The sequence below is a fragment of the Budorcas taxicolor genome, chromosome 1, assembly GCF_023091745.1.
Source record: "Budorcas taxicolor isolate Tak-1 chromosome 1, Takin1.1, whole genome shotgun sequence".
NCBI lineage: Eukaryota > Metazoa > Chordata > Mammalia > Artiodactyla > Bovidae > Budorcas > Budorcas taxicolor.
Window position 1 is genome coordinate 49143705 of NC_068910.1, and position 16494 is coordinate 49160198.

Sequence of the window (16494 nt, forward strand, 5' to 3'; positions counted from 1 at the left end):
GTAATTACTAAAAAAAAAATGCTTACTGAAACTCAGATTTAGCTTTGATTTCTTACCTGATGTATAGTTCCATCAATTTCAACAGGAACAATAAAATCAGCATTACTAATAGGCTGGAGAAAGAAGAAACTATAATTAATATGTCTGACAGAACAAAATAAAACTGGAAACTTTAGCACCAAAAAAGCTTGCCTGGACTAGAAGGGGACATTGGAGCATGCTTTGGTTCCTCAAAATAAACATAAGCAGGAAAGCATGTTATTTTCTGTTCTGAATATTGTTACATTTTCAGCATCTGCACCTGGCTTGGAAACAGGGCTCCTCCAACTCTTGGCGCTTGCCTAGAGCGGCAGGAACCACTGCTGGCCACCAGGGGGAGGCGGCGAGGGCCTGACAGCCCTAGAGGACAGTGCTTGTTGAGTTGCTATGTTGTGTCAGACTCCTTGCGGTTATATGGACTGCAGCCTGCCAGGCTCCTCTGTCCATGGGATTTCCCAGGCAAGAATACTGGAGTGGGTGCCATTTCCTTCTTTAGGGGATCTTCTCGACTCAGGGATAGAACCTGCATCTCCTGCACTGCAGGCGGATCCTTTACCACGGAGCCATCTGGTAAGTTGCACAAATACAGACATGGGGGCCACTGGATATATGGGGTGAGGTCAGAGGCCACAGACCACGACCTTGGGCAGGCTCTTTCCCCTCTGGACCTTGGTTTCTCCCATCTTAGACAGTTAGAGCAATGGGTCTGATAAGTGCCCATGGCTGCATCCAGCCCTGTGCGTCAGTGATTTCCAGCCTTGCCTGGCACCGTCTCCTGCCCTGGAGGGGGGAGGGGTGGAGTGGGTGGGAGAGCCACCACACCTTAGACTGTTCTGCACTGCGTGGTACAATACCGAGCACACTCACAAACAGATATATAAACATCTACATATTTAAAGTAACCCCACAATTAGTGACACTTAAAACTCAAACGTGATTCTTCAACAGTCGCTATATTCTCAACGACGGACTCGCATACAGTTCTAAATGAATTCCACAAATCAAGTGGAAACGAACAGGCCCAAGAGAATCATGAGATCACAAACACTTGGGATGAGGAAGAGAGGAGCAGAAGGAGGGAGACTGGGTGTGATGGTCCCTGGGCAGGGGCATGGGGTAGAGTCGCTGGTAAGAATCTGAACTAAAGTCTGCCTTCAAGTCCATTACTGTACACACACATTGTTCTTTGAGACATACACTGGAAAACTGTGGCGAATACTGGGTCACAGAACCAGTACTAAGCATTCAGTAGAGCACTTGAGCCTTAAGCTTACAGCTTCTTCACTGCTTTGGTCGGAAGGTCAAGGCTGAGCTTGGTACTTTATCACTTCACAACTAAAATATAGAATGAGGCGAGAAAACAAAAGGCTGAAGGAAAAAGTTCTCGTAAGGCGTTAGATTGTGACATTCTATTCCACAAAGTACATACAACAAGGGGGCCAAAGCCAGGGCTGTGTACATGTGTCTCTGGGTCTGCGTGCTCTGTAGTTTCAAGGAGAGAAGTTCTTAGCTTTCGGATTCTCAAAGGGCTTTGAGATGCCCAGAACCCTAAAAATCATACAATATTCTGCTTGAAAATGCAGGCAGCTCAGGGAGGGAAGAAATGAAGACATGTTATTCACATCACCGGTGTTATCAATCGCCCTCTGAGCAGGCCCTGGAGACACCAGGGGCTCCCAAGGCTCCCTCCCTGGAGCCACGAGCCCTCAGTAACCTTGTGCAGTCTGGCTGGTGATGCCCACGCTGCCAGAGCTGCTTGCAAGGAAGCTGGCTATGCTGTGATGACAACTGACCTTTGCCCTAAAGGCCTTTGCTCCTCAGGGATGTGAAAAAGTCCTGAGCATCCTGCCCACAGGGGAGGAAAGGCTTCCAATGCAGTTCACAGTTGAGTTGGGATATGAGGTCACTGAATCCCTGGGATCAATCCTGGGAAGGCCCATGTGGGGCTGTGGAATGAGTGGTACCCATATGCTCCAGTGGTCAGCCAGGCCATTTCTCCCTGCCAGGAGGGTGTGTGGCCCCTCCTCCACACTCCCAAGGACTCCAGGACAACTGCCTGGCCCTGACCTGTTAAGGAGGATTCTGTTTAGTGAGAAGCAGGCCCAAAGAGGGATGTTTCTGGCAGAAAGGTCTGCAGGAAAATTTGATAGCTCTCTCCCACTTCCCATACAGCCATCAAGGAGTGACTGGCTGGTGTCAGAAACACCCTTCATCTCAGGTGGTGCTTTTATATCTTCCAGCAAAGTAAGCAGGGTCATGGGCTGGTGGTAAACAGAGGAAAATGGTCTAACTGGCCAGCAACAGTAGGGCAGTTCCATTACCGGAAACACCCCAAGGAAAACAGGACCAGGACCCTATATGCCTTCTGCTTCTCCCCCAACACACCAATCCCCTATTTCCAAACTTTTTCATCATTTGCTTGTTTCAAACAACTTCAAAAATTGGAAAAATGATCAATTAACTCATTTCTTAGGAGTACAGCCATTGCAGTTCCCCCTGGAGGCCCAGGCTTCCCAGGTGGCACAGCAGTAAAGAATCCGCCTGCAATGGAGGAGGCCTAAGAGACACTGATTCGATCCCTGGGTCGGGAAGATCCCCTGGAGGAGGAAATGGTAACCCAGTCCAGTATTCTTGCCTGGAGAATTCCACGGACAGAAGAGTCTGGTGGGCTACAGTTCCTGCAGCTGCAGAGAGACAGGACTGAGCACACACACACATACATGGAGGCCCTTGGGTAGTTTGTAATTTTGGCTGCTCTTCTGGTGGGGAGATGGAGAGGGAGGCGTGAGGGAGGAGATGGAAGTCAGACTGTGATGCTCACGCAGAGAGTACTGCAGCCCCTGGCCTTCAGGAGGGAGGGCATGCAGGGGGATACACACTTAGCCATGAAGCTCAGGAAAAACTCCAGCAAGCTCTTGTCATGAAAGCTGTTGAGATGAATGACTGAGTCTGTTCAGATGCCGTAACTCTGAGAGTCTTCTTCAGAGTTGGGCATCTTCCAAAACTTGGTCTGGGAAAATTTCCAGGACAGTCAGTTGCTTGCTAGTTTTCAACTGTGCCTCCCCTTGTCCTTCCCCATATAACCTGCAGCTTATGCAGTGCTCAGTTACCTAGACAAACACACAGCAGTGTCCTGGGGCACTGACTGCCTTGTGCCACCTGGAAAATATTTCTGCAGGGGGCAGAGTGCTGGAAAACTTAAATTGTATAAGAATGAGGTCTCAGGGATATTGGCAGCCCAGTGGGTTTTTTTCTCCCAAACTAATTATGTTAATATTCAACTACTCGAGTTAATGTTTACCTGAGTTAATAACCAACAGTTACTGGGATTTTATGAACAGTGAAGTCATATGCCAACAAACCACAAGCTTTCATGTTTTTAGTTTTCCATTTTCCAATACAATTGTGGCCAAATCACAAAGATCATTGATCATTTTTTATGTTGATTTACCTTAAATGAACTGTGCACCAATGTTTCATCTAAATCGATGACCACACATTTCTTTCCATAGTCAAGCACCGTTACCTCTGGAAGGAGGTATTTAGCTGGTGGCTAAAGCGGGGGGAAAAAAAAACAATATTATTACATTTATATAAAAGATCAACCAATTTCCTTATTATTGTGTTACACTATGTCAATGAGGTTAGAAATGAAACCAAACATTTAAATGCCTGGTTAGGTGCATCATGGAATTTTATTAAAAACAATAGGAAGAAGTAGCTTACCAAAGTTTTACCAAACAAATACTGTGCCACTGTCTGAAAAGCTATGATGAGGGCCTGGGCTTTGGAACCAGACAAAGTTTGGCTGGAATATCAGCTCTGTTTCATCAGCTCTGTTTCTTGGCTCTGAGTTGGGAGAATAATACTTACCATAAAAGGTCGTTATCAGCTATAATTGAAGTAAAACATCCAGCATTCTGCCTGGAACATGTGTGGTAGCTATTGCTATTATTAAAATGGACAATATGAAAATTAATGTTCAATTATAACAGCTATTCTAACCATGCAACCCATGTTCTGGGGTCCTATTTCATTTTAAACTCAGTATGGTATGTAAGTATATTTTAGAGCTATACTGGACCATAGTATTTTTTTAAGTGACTGAAATTCTGAAAAACCTTTAAAAGGAACTATAGAACCACCAGCAAAATGCAATCCAAAGTGAAAAGTGAAAGTCGCTCGGTTGTGTCCAACTCTTTGCGAGCCTACCCATGGACTATACAATCCATGGAACTCTCCAGGCCAGAATACTGGAGTGGGTAGCCATTCCCTTCTCCAGTGGATCTTCCCAACCCAGGGATCGAACCCAGGTCTCCTGCATTGCAGGCGGATTCTTTACCAGCTGAGCTACCAGGGGAGCCCAGCAATCCAGAGTGACCTCCAATAATAGGAAACAGAAATAAGACTGGCCCACATACAGTGTCCTCTGCTGTGCATGCCCCACTCGGTACAATACTGGGTGAAAGCGACGCTCTTATCCTTTTAGAGTCTCTGTCCCTGGCAGTCACACTTGAATTCACATGCCGTGTGTTAACCAGAAAACCCATTTATGTACCTTTGTAGTAGTTGACAATCTTACGATAAACAGGTCATAAAGAGTTAAGAAAATACTGCATATCTTCAGCCAATCTCAATTTTTGACTTAGAGTATTTATTTCTTGGGCCTTGCTTCATTTTAGAAATGATTCTAAGCACTTCAGTTTACTCTGTGGCATATTCACTAGCCAATATTAACTAGCTAATTTTCTGTCCTGGAGGAAGGTCAATCTCTGTTCTGGAGTTAATGCAAAACAAATCAACAGGAAAATCTCTATCTGCCCCGAACCACTGAAGAATGGACAAATCAGCTTATCAAATAAAACAAGAAGAAAAAAAAGAAATCTAGAAGTATTTCCTTCCAAATGGCTCTTTCTTTCTTTCTCTCTTTTTGGTTTAAGTTGAACATTAGTCAAGGAATTTAATTTTGGACTTAAGCTAGTTCAATAGTGAATGTAACACAGGCGGACAACAGGTTAGGTAAATTTGCAAATGCAATGATTATCTTGGCTGGAGGGCTGGTGGGGTTGAGCAGGATGAGCCCCAGGTGGAGACAGGCGCGTTTCTAATGCCAGGGGCTCTCTCGAGCGAGCGTGTGTGTTTCATTCTCTCCAACATCACCCAGGAGAAAAGGCCCTTATGGCCTCCCAACTCCCTTGGCTTTAACGAATGTTCACAGGCAGAATCCTGGACGGTGTGGCTCTGGGAAAGACATGTCTTAGACCCTGGGTGTGGGATCCAGGGTCATGGAAAGGACTTTGCCCTTCATTTCAAACCAGTAAGCGAGTTTTATATTTCAAAAAATGAAAATAAACCATGGGAATTTCTTGGAAGTCCAGTGGTTAAGACTCAGTGCTTTCATTGCTGGGGCCTGGGTTCAATCCCCGGTCAGGTAACTAAGAGCCTGTATGTTGTGTGGCATGGCCAAAAGCAAAGAAACAAACAAACAAAAACCCTGCAAAACCTGCAAGAGGTTCTGTATCAAAAAGAGATTTAAAAAGGCATAGTGTAATGAGCCCAATAAATGAACGCAACATACAGAACTGGGTTATTCTGTTGTGTGGACCATAGCAGAAAACATACTTGCAACTAAAATAAAAAATTTAAAAAATTTTTCTATTTCACAATTATGTAATGAAAACACATTCTGATTGTAAAGAATATAGACATATAAAACGCAAGTATTCCCTCTTCCATATCCCCCATTCCCTTCCCCAGGTGCCCCCGTTTTTAGTTTGGTGTGTATCTGCCTAGACCTTTTTCTATGCATTTATAGACTAAAACAACATTTTAACTTTATGTAATTGCCAGCCTGGAAAATAAAGATCTAGAACTTCTATCCCGAGCATATCTGAAAACATCAAAGATCTGCCAAAAGTGGCTCAGTTATTTTCCAAGCTCAAGAATAAAAATTACTTTCTTTGCAGATTTAACCCACACTTTACAAGCATTCTCTGAGTTACCAGTAAGGAAGAAGCCTTCCCATATTATTTTAAGAGAGAAAAGAGTGAGTGGGGTGAGAGGCATAATAAGCAAGCTATTGATTTATCATTTGTGCTGCAGAGAACTAGGCCAGGCTGGGGCCATGCACTGTGCAGGGGGCGGGGGGGGGGGGGGCAGGGGGGGGGGGGCGGGTGGGTGGAGTTTCGTTAATCCTTAGCCTGGTTCCTAAATGCACGCAGCTTCCCAGAAAGCTCAGCTTTAGATTAATGCAAATTCTTCAGACTGAGGGTAAGAATTCTTCTGGACAGCTGCTGTGTCCTTGGAACATGCAAGGACACTACATAATTGCAGTAGTGTTTTGTGACTTCAGTGATCTGCTCAGGTGATGCTTGAATCATTAACTAAAAAATGTCCTGAGGCAAATTTTCTCTCAGGCCATCATAAAGCTGAAGAATAGGAGAAACACCAAGTATATAAAAAAAGAGCTTTTTCTGAACACGATGATTTATTCCAAAGCATGGGTGGGCATGGCCAGGGGGTGGGAATGGGGGCAAGAAATCATGGGGGGTGAGGGAGGGGGCAGGTCTGGGGAGGGCGCTCACACCAGTGATCTTCCTGGGAGTGGAAGTGAAAGTCCTGTTTGGTCATGAACTGGCAGCCAGGAATAGTTGATCTAAGGCGCTCACCCCATAGCACACTCGCAAACCTTACAAATGCAGTGCTCTTCTTGGGACACGGATGGTGGTCTGTGCACTTGAGGTTTTGGGCGCTGAGTCTGCACACTGTCCCCCACCATCCCCACGCCTCCGAGCTAAGGGCAGAGTCTCAGGGCTGTGGGCAAAGCGGACTCGGCACCACCTCTAGTGAGAGGAGCTGCTCTGCTTAGATGCTTTTCATAAGGCTTGCTGTTTATAAAAGGCTTAGTAAGCCAACAGCACAGAAATATAACTGTTAGAAAACAATTTTCTCCTCTTGTCTTTCAACATGTTTATGGCTCAGCTGCACTGTCTCACTGGTGCTAGGAGCACCAGGTTGTCTGTTATTCCAGCAAGAGTGTGGAACTACGGGGTTAGGTCTACACTGGGGCCAAAGCACTGAGTGCTCACGTTCAGCCTTACCACCAAACATTACTGTTTCCAAACTGTTCCTCTGTCTTTTTCCTTACCCTTCGGTACCTGACTTGTACCAGACAGACCATGAGGCTTCTGATTAGATGTACAGAGGGCCGCAAGCCCCAGCTCCCAATTGGGAGACAAATGTTACTAAGTGGTACACTTAAAACCAAGTCCAGGTAGAGATGTCACTTCCAATAGGTGTATAAAAGATGGGTTACTCAGTACATGATGCTGGGACAACTGACTAGCCATTTGGAAAAGCAAATAAAGCTGGATCTGGGTTACCTGGAAAAGCAAACAAGGGTGAATTTCGACTTCACACCCTACATCAACATAATCCAGATGGATCAAAGATTTAAGTGTGATTATGAAATTGTTAAAATATTAGGAGAAGATGTGCGTCACAGTCATAGAGTGGGGAGATCTTTCTAAGCATGATGTAAAGTTCAGAAGCCATAAAAGATAAGATGAACACATTTCCCTATACAAAATTAAACTTCTTTGTGGCCAAAATGATGTGGACAAGGCAGAAAGATATATCATAAATTTAGGGGAGAGTGCTAATTTCCTTGAAATTTGAAAAGATAACAGTATAAACGAATAGGGAAGGAGAAATACATATGTACAATAAACTTGTGAAAATATGTTCATATTCATTCAGGAAAAAACAAAGCAATAAATCAATACCATTCTTTACTTTTAGATTAGCAAAGATTAAAATATTTCCTAACTACCATTTTTGATAAGGGGATGGACTCTTGGTGGGAATTTAAATTAGGTTTTTAGAGGATAACTTGCCTTTAATCTACCAAAATATACAGTATACCCTTTGACCTAGCATTTCCACAACTAGGAACCGATCACCTAGATACTATCACTCAGGTGCACAAACACACAAGCACAAGAATATTTATTTTTAAGAGCACAGAAGTGGAAACCAAGTAAATGCCATCAACCACATGTAAAACAATGAGGCAGCTTGCTGAGGACTAATATCTGGAAAGACATTCAAGGTATCCTGCTAAAAGCGAAAAACAATTTGTAATACTCTTGCTTGTTTAAAGATGCTTGTGTTGATTTAGAAAGTTTTTGGAAGGATATATAACAAATACTAGAAGGGTATTCTAAGGAGTGAGATCAAGTTGGGGGATTTTCTTTTCTATTTTAATCTTTTAGTATTTTTTTTAAACCATGACTCTGAATAATGAAAAAATATGAATGAGGGCTTCCTTAGGGGCTCAGTGGTAAAGAATCTGCTTGCCAACGCAGGAGACATGGGTTTGATCCCTGATCTGGGATGATTCCTTACGCTGTGGAGCAACTAACCCTGTCTACCGCAACTACTGAGCCTGTGTTCCAGTGCCCGTGCTCTGAAACAAGAGAAGCCACAGCAGCGAGAAGCCTGCACACTGAAAACAGAGAGCAGCACTGCTTGCTGCAAGTAGAGAGAAGTCTGCACAAACAAATAAATAAAAATTAAAAGCTGCTAATGAAAAATTGAATAATGAAAAAACGAGCTTAGTAAAAAACAAAAACAAAATCAAAAGACCCAACCTGCACATGTAAACTACAGCATGTGAATAACAAAAGGGGGACTTGTGAGGTGAGCAGCAGTGATGGGCCTCCAGCTGGACCTCCTGTGGGCACCTATAGGCTCAGGGGGCACCTTTGTCTTCATGGGCTGGACAAAGTTTTTACAGGGTATCAGAACTTGGTTTGGAGGCTCAGTACAAACCTGGACTTCTGATCCTGCGGGGCAGTGCTTCAAGCTCTCAGGGGCTCTCAGTACTAACCACTGCCCTTCCTGGACCACAGGGCAGTGTTACTGTTTATGTGACCTGAAACTTTGACAAGTAGGTGCAGATTTTGCACGGGACCCCAAGGCTCAAATCCTCTGGCAAAGCTGGCCTCCAGATGGGCCTGGGTTCAGTCTTGCCTGCTACACAGCCAGCGGAGGTCACATGGTCTCCATCAGTAGACCTGCTTTTCTGGAGGTCATCATTCAAAGATGTGAGTTACTTTGGGTAGGCTTTGTTTTCCTGCAAAGTATGTCAGATTCTTAAAGCCTGACCCAGTGTCTCACATGTAGGGAACAGTCTGCAGTTTACTGACCTAACACTGAGCTAAATTACAGAAGATGTCTTTTCCCTCTTGGCTATTTTATTCTGGGACTCTAGAAAGAGATTTGTGGAGAAAGGGTCATTTGTCTCAGTAGAGTGTTTGCCCTGAGAAATACTTTGATTCAGCACTTAACTTTATAGATAGCTGTGAATGAACTCTGGAAAAAAACACAGAGCTATCAGAGTACCAGAGGTAGGGGGACAGAGGCCACCTGTTGTCATCTGTTGAATGTAGACATGCTTGCAGGGAAAATACAGAAAACTACTCTGTTATAAAGATTAAAAAGAGACGCCTGGTAGCAATCCCACTGGGTACCCTACTCAAACACTGGATTAGAAGCTATACTGACTGATCCATCTTTTTGATCCAAGTCAGTTCCCAACAAAGCCTAAACCCTAGGCATGCTGGCAAAGTCACAATCACTCCACAAACTCATGCAGTCTGCAAATCAATGCAGAGTTAAAGTTCAGGGAAAAAATTCACAAGTGATATCCACTACCAAATTTGGAGTCAACCTGTACTAATGAAATCCATCGTTTCTTTCAATGTAAGATCAGTATCTCTTGGATGCTCCCAGAAAATAATGTTAAAAAGCCCAAGGAAAGACAGATGAACAGACTTCAATCAGACAATCTGAATCAGAATCTTTATGGATTAGGATACCAGTTTCAGGACATCTGAAAAAAAACCCACCTAAGTCCTTCTCTAAGGACACAGACTGTTTGAAAGATCTTGTTTGGTACTGGCATCTCAACTGCAAGTTTCTTTTGGGAGTTGATCATTGACTGAAGATCAATGCTTCCTGCTGGCTGGCCTCAGGCTACCTGGCTCAGCTGGCAAGAGCAGAAGGAAGAGGAGGCGCGGTGGGGACAGCCTGTGCTGGGCTCAGACTCTGGTCAGTCTCCTGAACTCCAGGACAGAAGTTGGTGGCTCAAGGGAATACCCAGCTGCAGCAGAGCTGCAGGACAGCCAGCCTGGGAGAGTCAGGGCGGAAGCAGGGAATGGGGCGGGGGTGGTCCTGCAAGGTCTGTGAATATGACTGGGCTGATTTTTCTGATGGAGCCATAGCCAAGCTACCGACACGTGAGCAATCAGAAATGGCCTGCTCCCCTGGGAGGGGGGGTCTTGGGAACCTGGTACCACTGAGACAGAACCTGTTGCAAAGAACCTCTTTGGGACAAAAGTATGGTCTCCCAGTCTATGGGGTGTGGGGGAGAAGGAAGTGCTGCCTTAAACTTATTCAGGAGGCCCTTCTCAGAGAGAAAGGTCAGAGTTTGGTTAATAGATGCTGGTTGCCTTGCTGTTCTTGAGAAAGTTCTCAGGACTTCCTGCTAACAGTTTAAAATGTAGCTTCACTCCCCTGCCCCCCCAAACACAACAGAGCTCTTTATACCACGATTAAAAAGCTCAATATAAGTCAAATATTAAAAAAAGTCTTTTATATTAGTAGGCCCAAAGCTACAAGATTCTATGAGTGTTTAAATAAAATTGGATAAATATACATACACTTGGTATGGGAATGATCTGCCTCTGGTCACCCTAAGGAGAAAGAAAAAACAAAATCATTGTCAGGTTTAAAGAGAAATAGATCATATTCTCAAAAGAAACTTCAAAGTACCCTTGAGTACTGCAGCCATATGACCTCCTGTTCGCTGCACCTTGGTGGGATTTAATGAGCAGGAGGAACCCAAGAATAGTCCTCAGTTACTAGGCTCCCCTCTGCCTCCCAGCCACTCCTTCCCCTGACAAACCAGGCCAGGTTCCTGAGGCTCATAAGTCATCCTGTTTATTTAAATAGTGCCTTCTTTACTCCCAGGAATTTAATCCTTAATTGAAAAGGAAAAAGGAAAACCCATACTTTACTTTGATCCATAAATCTCTCTAATAACTCACTTGTTGCTTCTTGTAAGTAAGTTTTTCTCCGAAGACTAAAGCCTCAAGTCAATATGATACACAGGGAAATGGAGACAGTTTAACCAGATTCTGAGGATCCCCTGGCCACTTCTGGCCCTCTTCTAGGGGAGGACTGGGCAGATGGGACAGGCATGGTGCAAGGAATACCCTCCAAGGACACAGGCAAGGGGGACAGCTTTCCCATGAAAGGGAACAGAACCTGTATTGGTGGGGAGTGTTCAGAAAATTCAGGTCCCAAGAAAGGGCCTCAACCATTCCTTATCCCCAGAATGCCAGTCACTCTAAACTTGGTCCATGGAAACACTTCATATCAGCATCATTGAGAAAAGCTAATAAAAAATCAAATTTATCTCCACTGAGAATTTCCAGTTTCTGTGTTTCTTCTTGTTTTTCAGCTGATGGGATGGGAGGCAATGAGTCACAGCATCATGGTCCCTGATAAGGAGGTGCATCGTTTGCAGTCTTCCAACATGGAAGGATTTGTGAAAGTATCCTTCTTTATCGCCTCACCGGGCCAATTAATAATGCCTGCTCTGACTCTGGCCATAAATTTGAGCTTTTTTCTATTACTCAAGCTCAGTCAGAGCAACAAGAAAAGTTTCAGCAAAGGAGGAAAAAAATCTCCCAGAATTATGGGATGGATTTATTTATATATTATGGGATGGATTTTCCTGTGGCTCAGACGGTAAAGTGTCTGCCTACAATGCGGGAGACCCAGGTTCGATCCCTGGGTTGGGAAGATCCTCTGGAGAAGGAAATGGCAACCCACTCCAGTACTCTTGCCTGGAGGAGCCTGGTAGGCTACAGTCCAGGGGGTCGCAAAGAGTCAGACACGACTGAGCGACTCACTTTCACTTCTATCCTTCTTTATTCAGGGGGGGTCACTGGGGACAGGGGTCTCATGAGAAGAAGTCAAACCTGACTGACACAGTGGCAGATGGCTGGTACCTTTCTGATCTCTGCTCCAAGAACCATTTAGCAACTTTTGGATTATCTCCAGCCCCTCGTCATCACCTCTGCAGTGTGACAGTTGCTCTTGTTTCCTCCTGACGTACTCTTGACGGTTCTTTCCTTCCTCAGGACACTGGGGGCTTGTCTTAAGGATTCACAACTGCCTCTGTCATCATCAAGGGCAGAGGTGTGCTATTCTCCAACATAACAGTGCAATCAAATAAAGTCTCAGTTTTCAAGAACTTATGCAGAGAAGTACATTTCAGAAGCTTTTAAATACTAGGGTCCTAACATCTGGAGATTGGTGGGACAGATTCTAACCAGAGGCTCACAAGCCCATTGGGTCACTGTGGGCCCTCTCAACCCTGCACTGCTGACATTCGGGGCTGCCCTGTGCTCTGTAGGGTGCTCAGCAGTATCCCTGGCCCAGGCACTAGATGCCAGTAGAAACCCTGGAGCGTCGACAGAAATGTCTCTGAGCGTGTGCGTGTGCGTGCTCAGTCTTGAAGTTGCATCTGACGCTTTGTGATCACATAGATGGTCGCCCACCAGGCTCCTGTGTCCATGGGGATTCTCCAGGCAAGAATACTGGAGTGAATTGCCATTTCCTCCTCCTGGGGATCCTCCTGACTCAGGGATTGAACCTGCTATCTCCTATACTGGCAGGTGGGTTCTTTACCACTGACCCACCAGGGAAGCCCCACAATGTCACCAGACACTGTCAAATGTTTACTAGGGGAAACAGTCATCTCCAGTTGAGAACCAAAGTGCTACTGGGGAGATGGCAAACAGCTCCTGAACACAAGTGCGTCTTTAGACTAAGTGAACGCATCAGTGAGGTGAGAGGTAACACCACTAAGGTTACTTTGGAAGGGCTTGAGGAAACACAGACCATGACCAAAGCTGCTACCTTAGACAGGTATCTGAGCTTGAGAATGACCCTAGAGGTCTACGTGTGTGTGTGATCACGGGGCGTGCATGGATGAATAAGCATCTAGCAATGGCATTCACTCTGCCTCACCCTCAGTAGTCCTCCCTGGTCTCTGCCATTGGAGTCTTCAGAGTGCCAACTCCTCCTCGCCTCTGGCCAGGGGCTGCAGGCACTTTCATACTTTCATTTTGGGGCAACTGGTCTTCAGTCCAGGCTGAAATCGGGACAGTTGCAATGGCTGTCACACCAGGCCACTGCTCAGAAGCTTTTCTCGAGGACACAGTAAATACACAGGGTGCACGGAATCGTTCTCTCCTCCTCCAGCAGGCTGAGCTCAAAGAGGCAGAGACTGCCTGGGAGGCAGTGGTAGAGACAGGCCTGCAACTGGCCTCCACATCTATTGAGCCTGGGCTTTACGTTACAGTGTCCTGATTAGGCAAGTGCAAAGGGCAGAGCTGCCCCACTTTGACATGGGCTCTTTCTACAGGGTCTGGTCTCACACACTGAAGGGTCATGGATTATGCAAGTGATGCACTATTCAGGGTGAATGCTTTAAAAAGCCACGCTGACAAGTGTCAACTGAAGGACATTTCCATGAACAAACACTAGGTCCAGGTAAGTCCAGCTCTGCTGCAGGAGATGCCTTTAAAGACCTTTATTCTCTGGTAGATACAGCTAAGGGTTCCAGGAAACCTTCCAAGGAGGAAGGTTCTTCGACACCACCTTCTCAAGCCATTCATCTAGGCAGGTATTCATTAAACAAAACTTACTATGACAGCAGTGACTTCTCTCACTCTCTCTACAAAATGACTGTAACCATGAAGAAGCTATTGACTTTGCATTGGATTTTTCCAGCTTGGCTCATTTCCCAAAGTTCAGGCTTCGGAATCTAACATGTCTTCTTCAGCGTTTAACTAGTTCTTTGTCAGCAGAAGGGGCTGGGACTGTCTCTCCACACGTGAACTGATCTTTGACATAAATCACGTTCACAAGGAGAGAGCAGCTAGGCCACGTTGCCATGTCTTCCCTGTTCTTCAAACCTTCCTTGATGATGCAGAAATTACCCCCACATGGGCAGGAGTAGAAACACGTCCCAGAGTCCTTGTCGTATTGGAAGTCCTCAATCTTCACCTTGTCATGAAACACGGCCATTGTCACTGGGCCAGCAGAGGTCTGTCACTTCCGTGACCTGACCCAGGCCGGGGCAGGTCCAACTTCAAGGGCGCTGGCCCAGTTGGGCTAATTCTTCTCCTTTCGTTTTTTTTAATCCTCTACAGGCCTAGGATACAAACTATGTTCCCTTCATTAACAGGAACTCTCTACAGCAATGACTTTCAAACTGTACAAGTTGATAGTTTAAGGAAAGTACACTGAGGGGAGATATCAGAATACAGGGCTGTGACAGGGTTTACAGGCAAATTTCATTATACAAATTCTACTGACATATTTTTCCACATCAACAGAGGGTAAGGTTTAATATCTCTTGAGGCAAGTTATCTTTCATTATATTTTTCCAAAAATTTCTCAGCTATTCTTAGATAGTTTTTCTTCTATGTCAATTTTAAGTCTTCCTATTCAGAAACACAGCACATTTCTCAATAAATAAGAGCCACCATATCAAAAGCTTTTAGTGAACTCTCCTTTTTTGGTAGTATTTTGGGTTTTCAATGCAAATAATCACGTCATCTGCAAATAAAACTGGCTTCCTATCTTTTCCATATTTGTATCAATCGTTTCATTTTTTAAATCTTATTACATATATTAGCCAGAACTGCCAATGATTTTCCTATGTTGTTGGCTGTTTATTTTTAGAAGTCAGCTTTTCATGATGCTCAAATGATATTCTACTATGTATCTGGCTGTACTGTTGATTGGTATGTAAAGGTTTATGGCTGCTATGTATGTCATGTATTAGATGCTGTAACATAAAATGTCCCTCTTTCTCTTGTTTAATGCTTTTGGCCTTGAATTCTATTTGTCTGATTTTAACATCGCCACTTTTGCTTTCTATTTATTTGATTTGCTTTGTATACTTTGCCCATCTCTTTATTTTCTACCTTTTTTTTTTTTGATATTACTTTATGTTGGATGCTGGGTCAGAAACTAGTAGCCACCTGCTCTGTAAGTCATTAGCACTGTTTACCAAATAATTCTAGCTCTCTTTCTGGGCACATGGTAGGATTATTCTTTCATGCTCTTTCAAGTTAAGTATAATCATGGGAATTGCTTTGGCCAATAAAAGTAAGCTGAAATGAGTCTTGTTACCTTTGAGTGAAAACTTTAAGAGCCAGTGTGATTTACATATTCCTTTTTTTCCTGACGTGACATGAGATTACTATTGTTATCCCTGCTTCCTTTTGGCTTATACTTCTGTAAATTTTTTTTTTTTTTGCTCATTCTCTTACCTTGAACTGTTCTGAATCATTTGGTTTTGAATATGATGTCTGTTAGACAGCATGTGGGTAGAACTTGTTTTTACCTATTGTGATGATCTGACATAAAATGTTTTATTTGATATGTATAAAAGAATATATAACAAATGTTTATGACTAAACAGGGTAGTTAAATCCACTTAAATTTATTATCTGCTTTTTTCCAAGTTTCTGTTTCTCCTCTGGACTTTCCATTTCTTTGTCTGTTCCTGGTTCTTTAACTCTCTATTTCATACGTCCAACCTCCCACAACAGAATGTGATAAAAATGTGAAGTGACTCTTCTAACTCGCATCAAATATGTTCTTTCGTTGTGAAATGGGAATGACTGACATATCCTGTAACAAAATGATGAACTTTTTTGGCAATTTCAAATCTTTAAGTTAATGGCTGTACACATACTGTCAGAGAGTCTTCCTAAGGATGTTCATCAAGGATGGGACAGAGACCCCGTGGCGGCAGTTGAGCATTTGCACTGACCTTCTGGAGCCCACCGTTCTCCTCCACCAGTGGCGGAAGCACGCCGGGGCTGCTGCCTGGCGGGGCCTCCACATTGTAATCACGGAAGCAGCAGAAGAAGGAGCTGAGGATGCTGCGGCTCCTCTGCTTCTTCAGACTAACGTTGCACTGGGAGGCTGCGAAAGAGAAGCAGGGCACAGTGTGGTCAACTGTAATGCGATGATACCCGAGATCAAGTCACAACTGGAAGATGAAAGGTACCAGGACGTCCCTCTGAGAGACTGCTGTGTGACTCCTAGAGGGCCGGACGGCTGATGAAGTCCAGTCCTGCTGGCTGGACAGAACTCCCCTGACCTTGGCCCAGTGGGGGCTGTGTGCTCATTAGCCGAGCCATCCCCAGTGTCAGGTGCCATCTGCATTCCTGAGCCCAGCAGATAAAGTCCTTCAGCCTTCGCACAAGCTCTACTTCGAAACACAGGTCCTTGCAGGCACAAATCAGACCTGATCCTCGCTGAGAAGCAGTTCTCTGTGAAGTGTGAAGAAAGACTCAC

The 16494-nt window shown here is 44.5% G+C and overlaps 1 protein-coding gene across 1 annotated transcript in view; it reads right to left on the reverse strand.

Annotated features, from left to right (window-relative positions):
* CTDSPL (CTD small phosphatase like) overlaps window positions 1-16494 on the reverse strand; it is a 121168-nt gene that overhangs the window by 11767 nt on the left and 92907 nt on the right. The window contains exons 2-5 of the mRNA XM_052635870.1: window positions 15965-16119; window positions 10764-10796; window positions 3491-3592; window positions 57-113 (exon numbers count right to left, since the gene is read on the reverse strand). Of these exons, the coding sequence (XP_052491830.1) occupies window positions 57-113; window positions 3491-3592; window positions 10764-10796; window positions 15965-16119 (347 nt within the window). The remainder of the gene's footprint in view (window positions 1-56; window positions 114-3490; window positions 3593-10763; window positions 10797-15964; window positions 16120-16494) is intronic.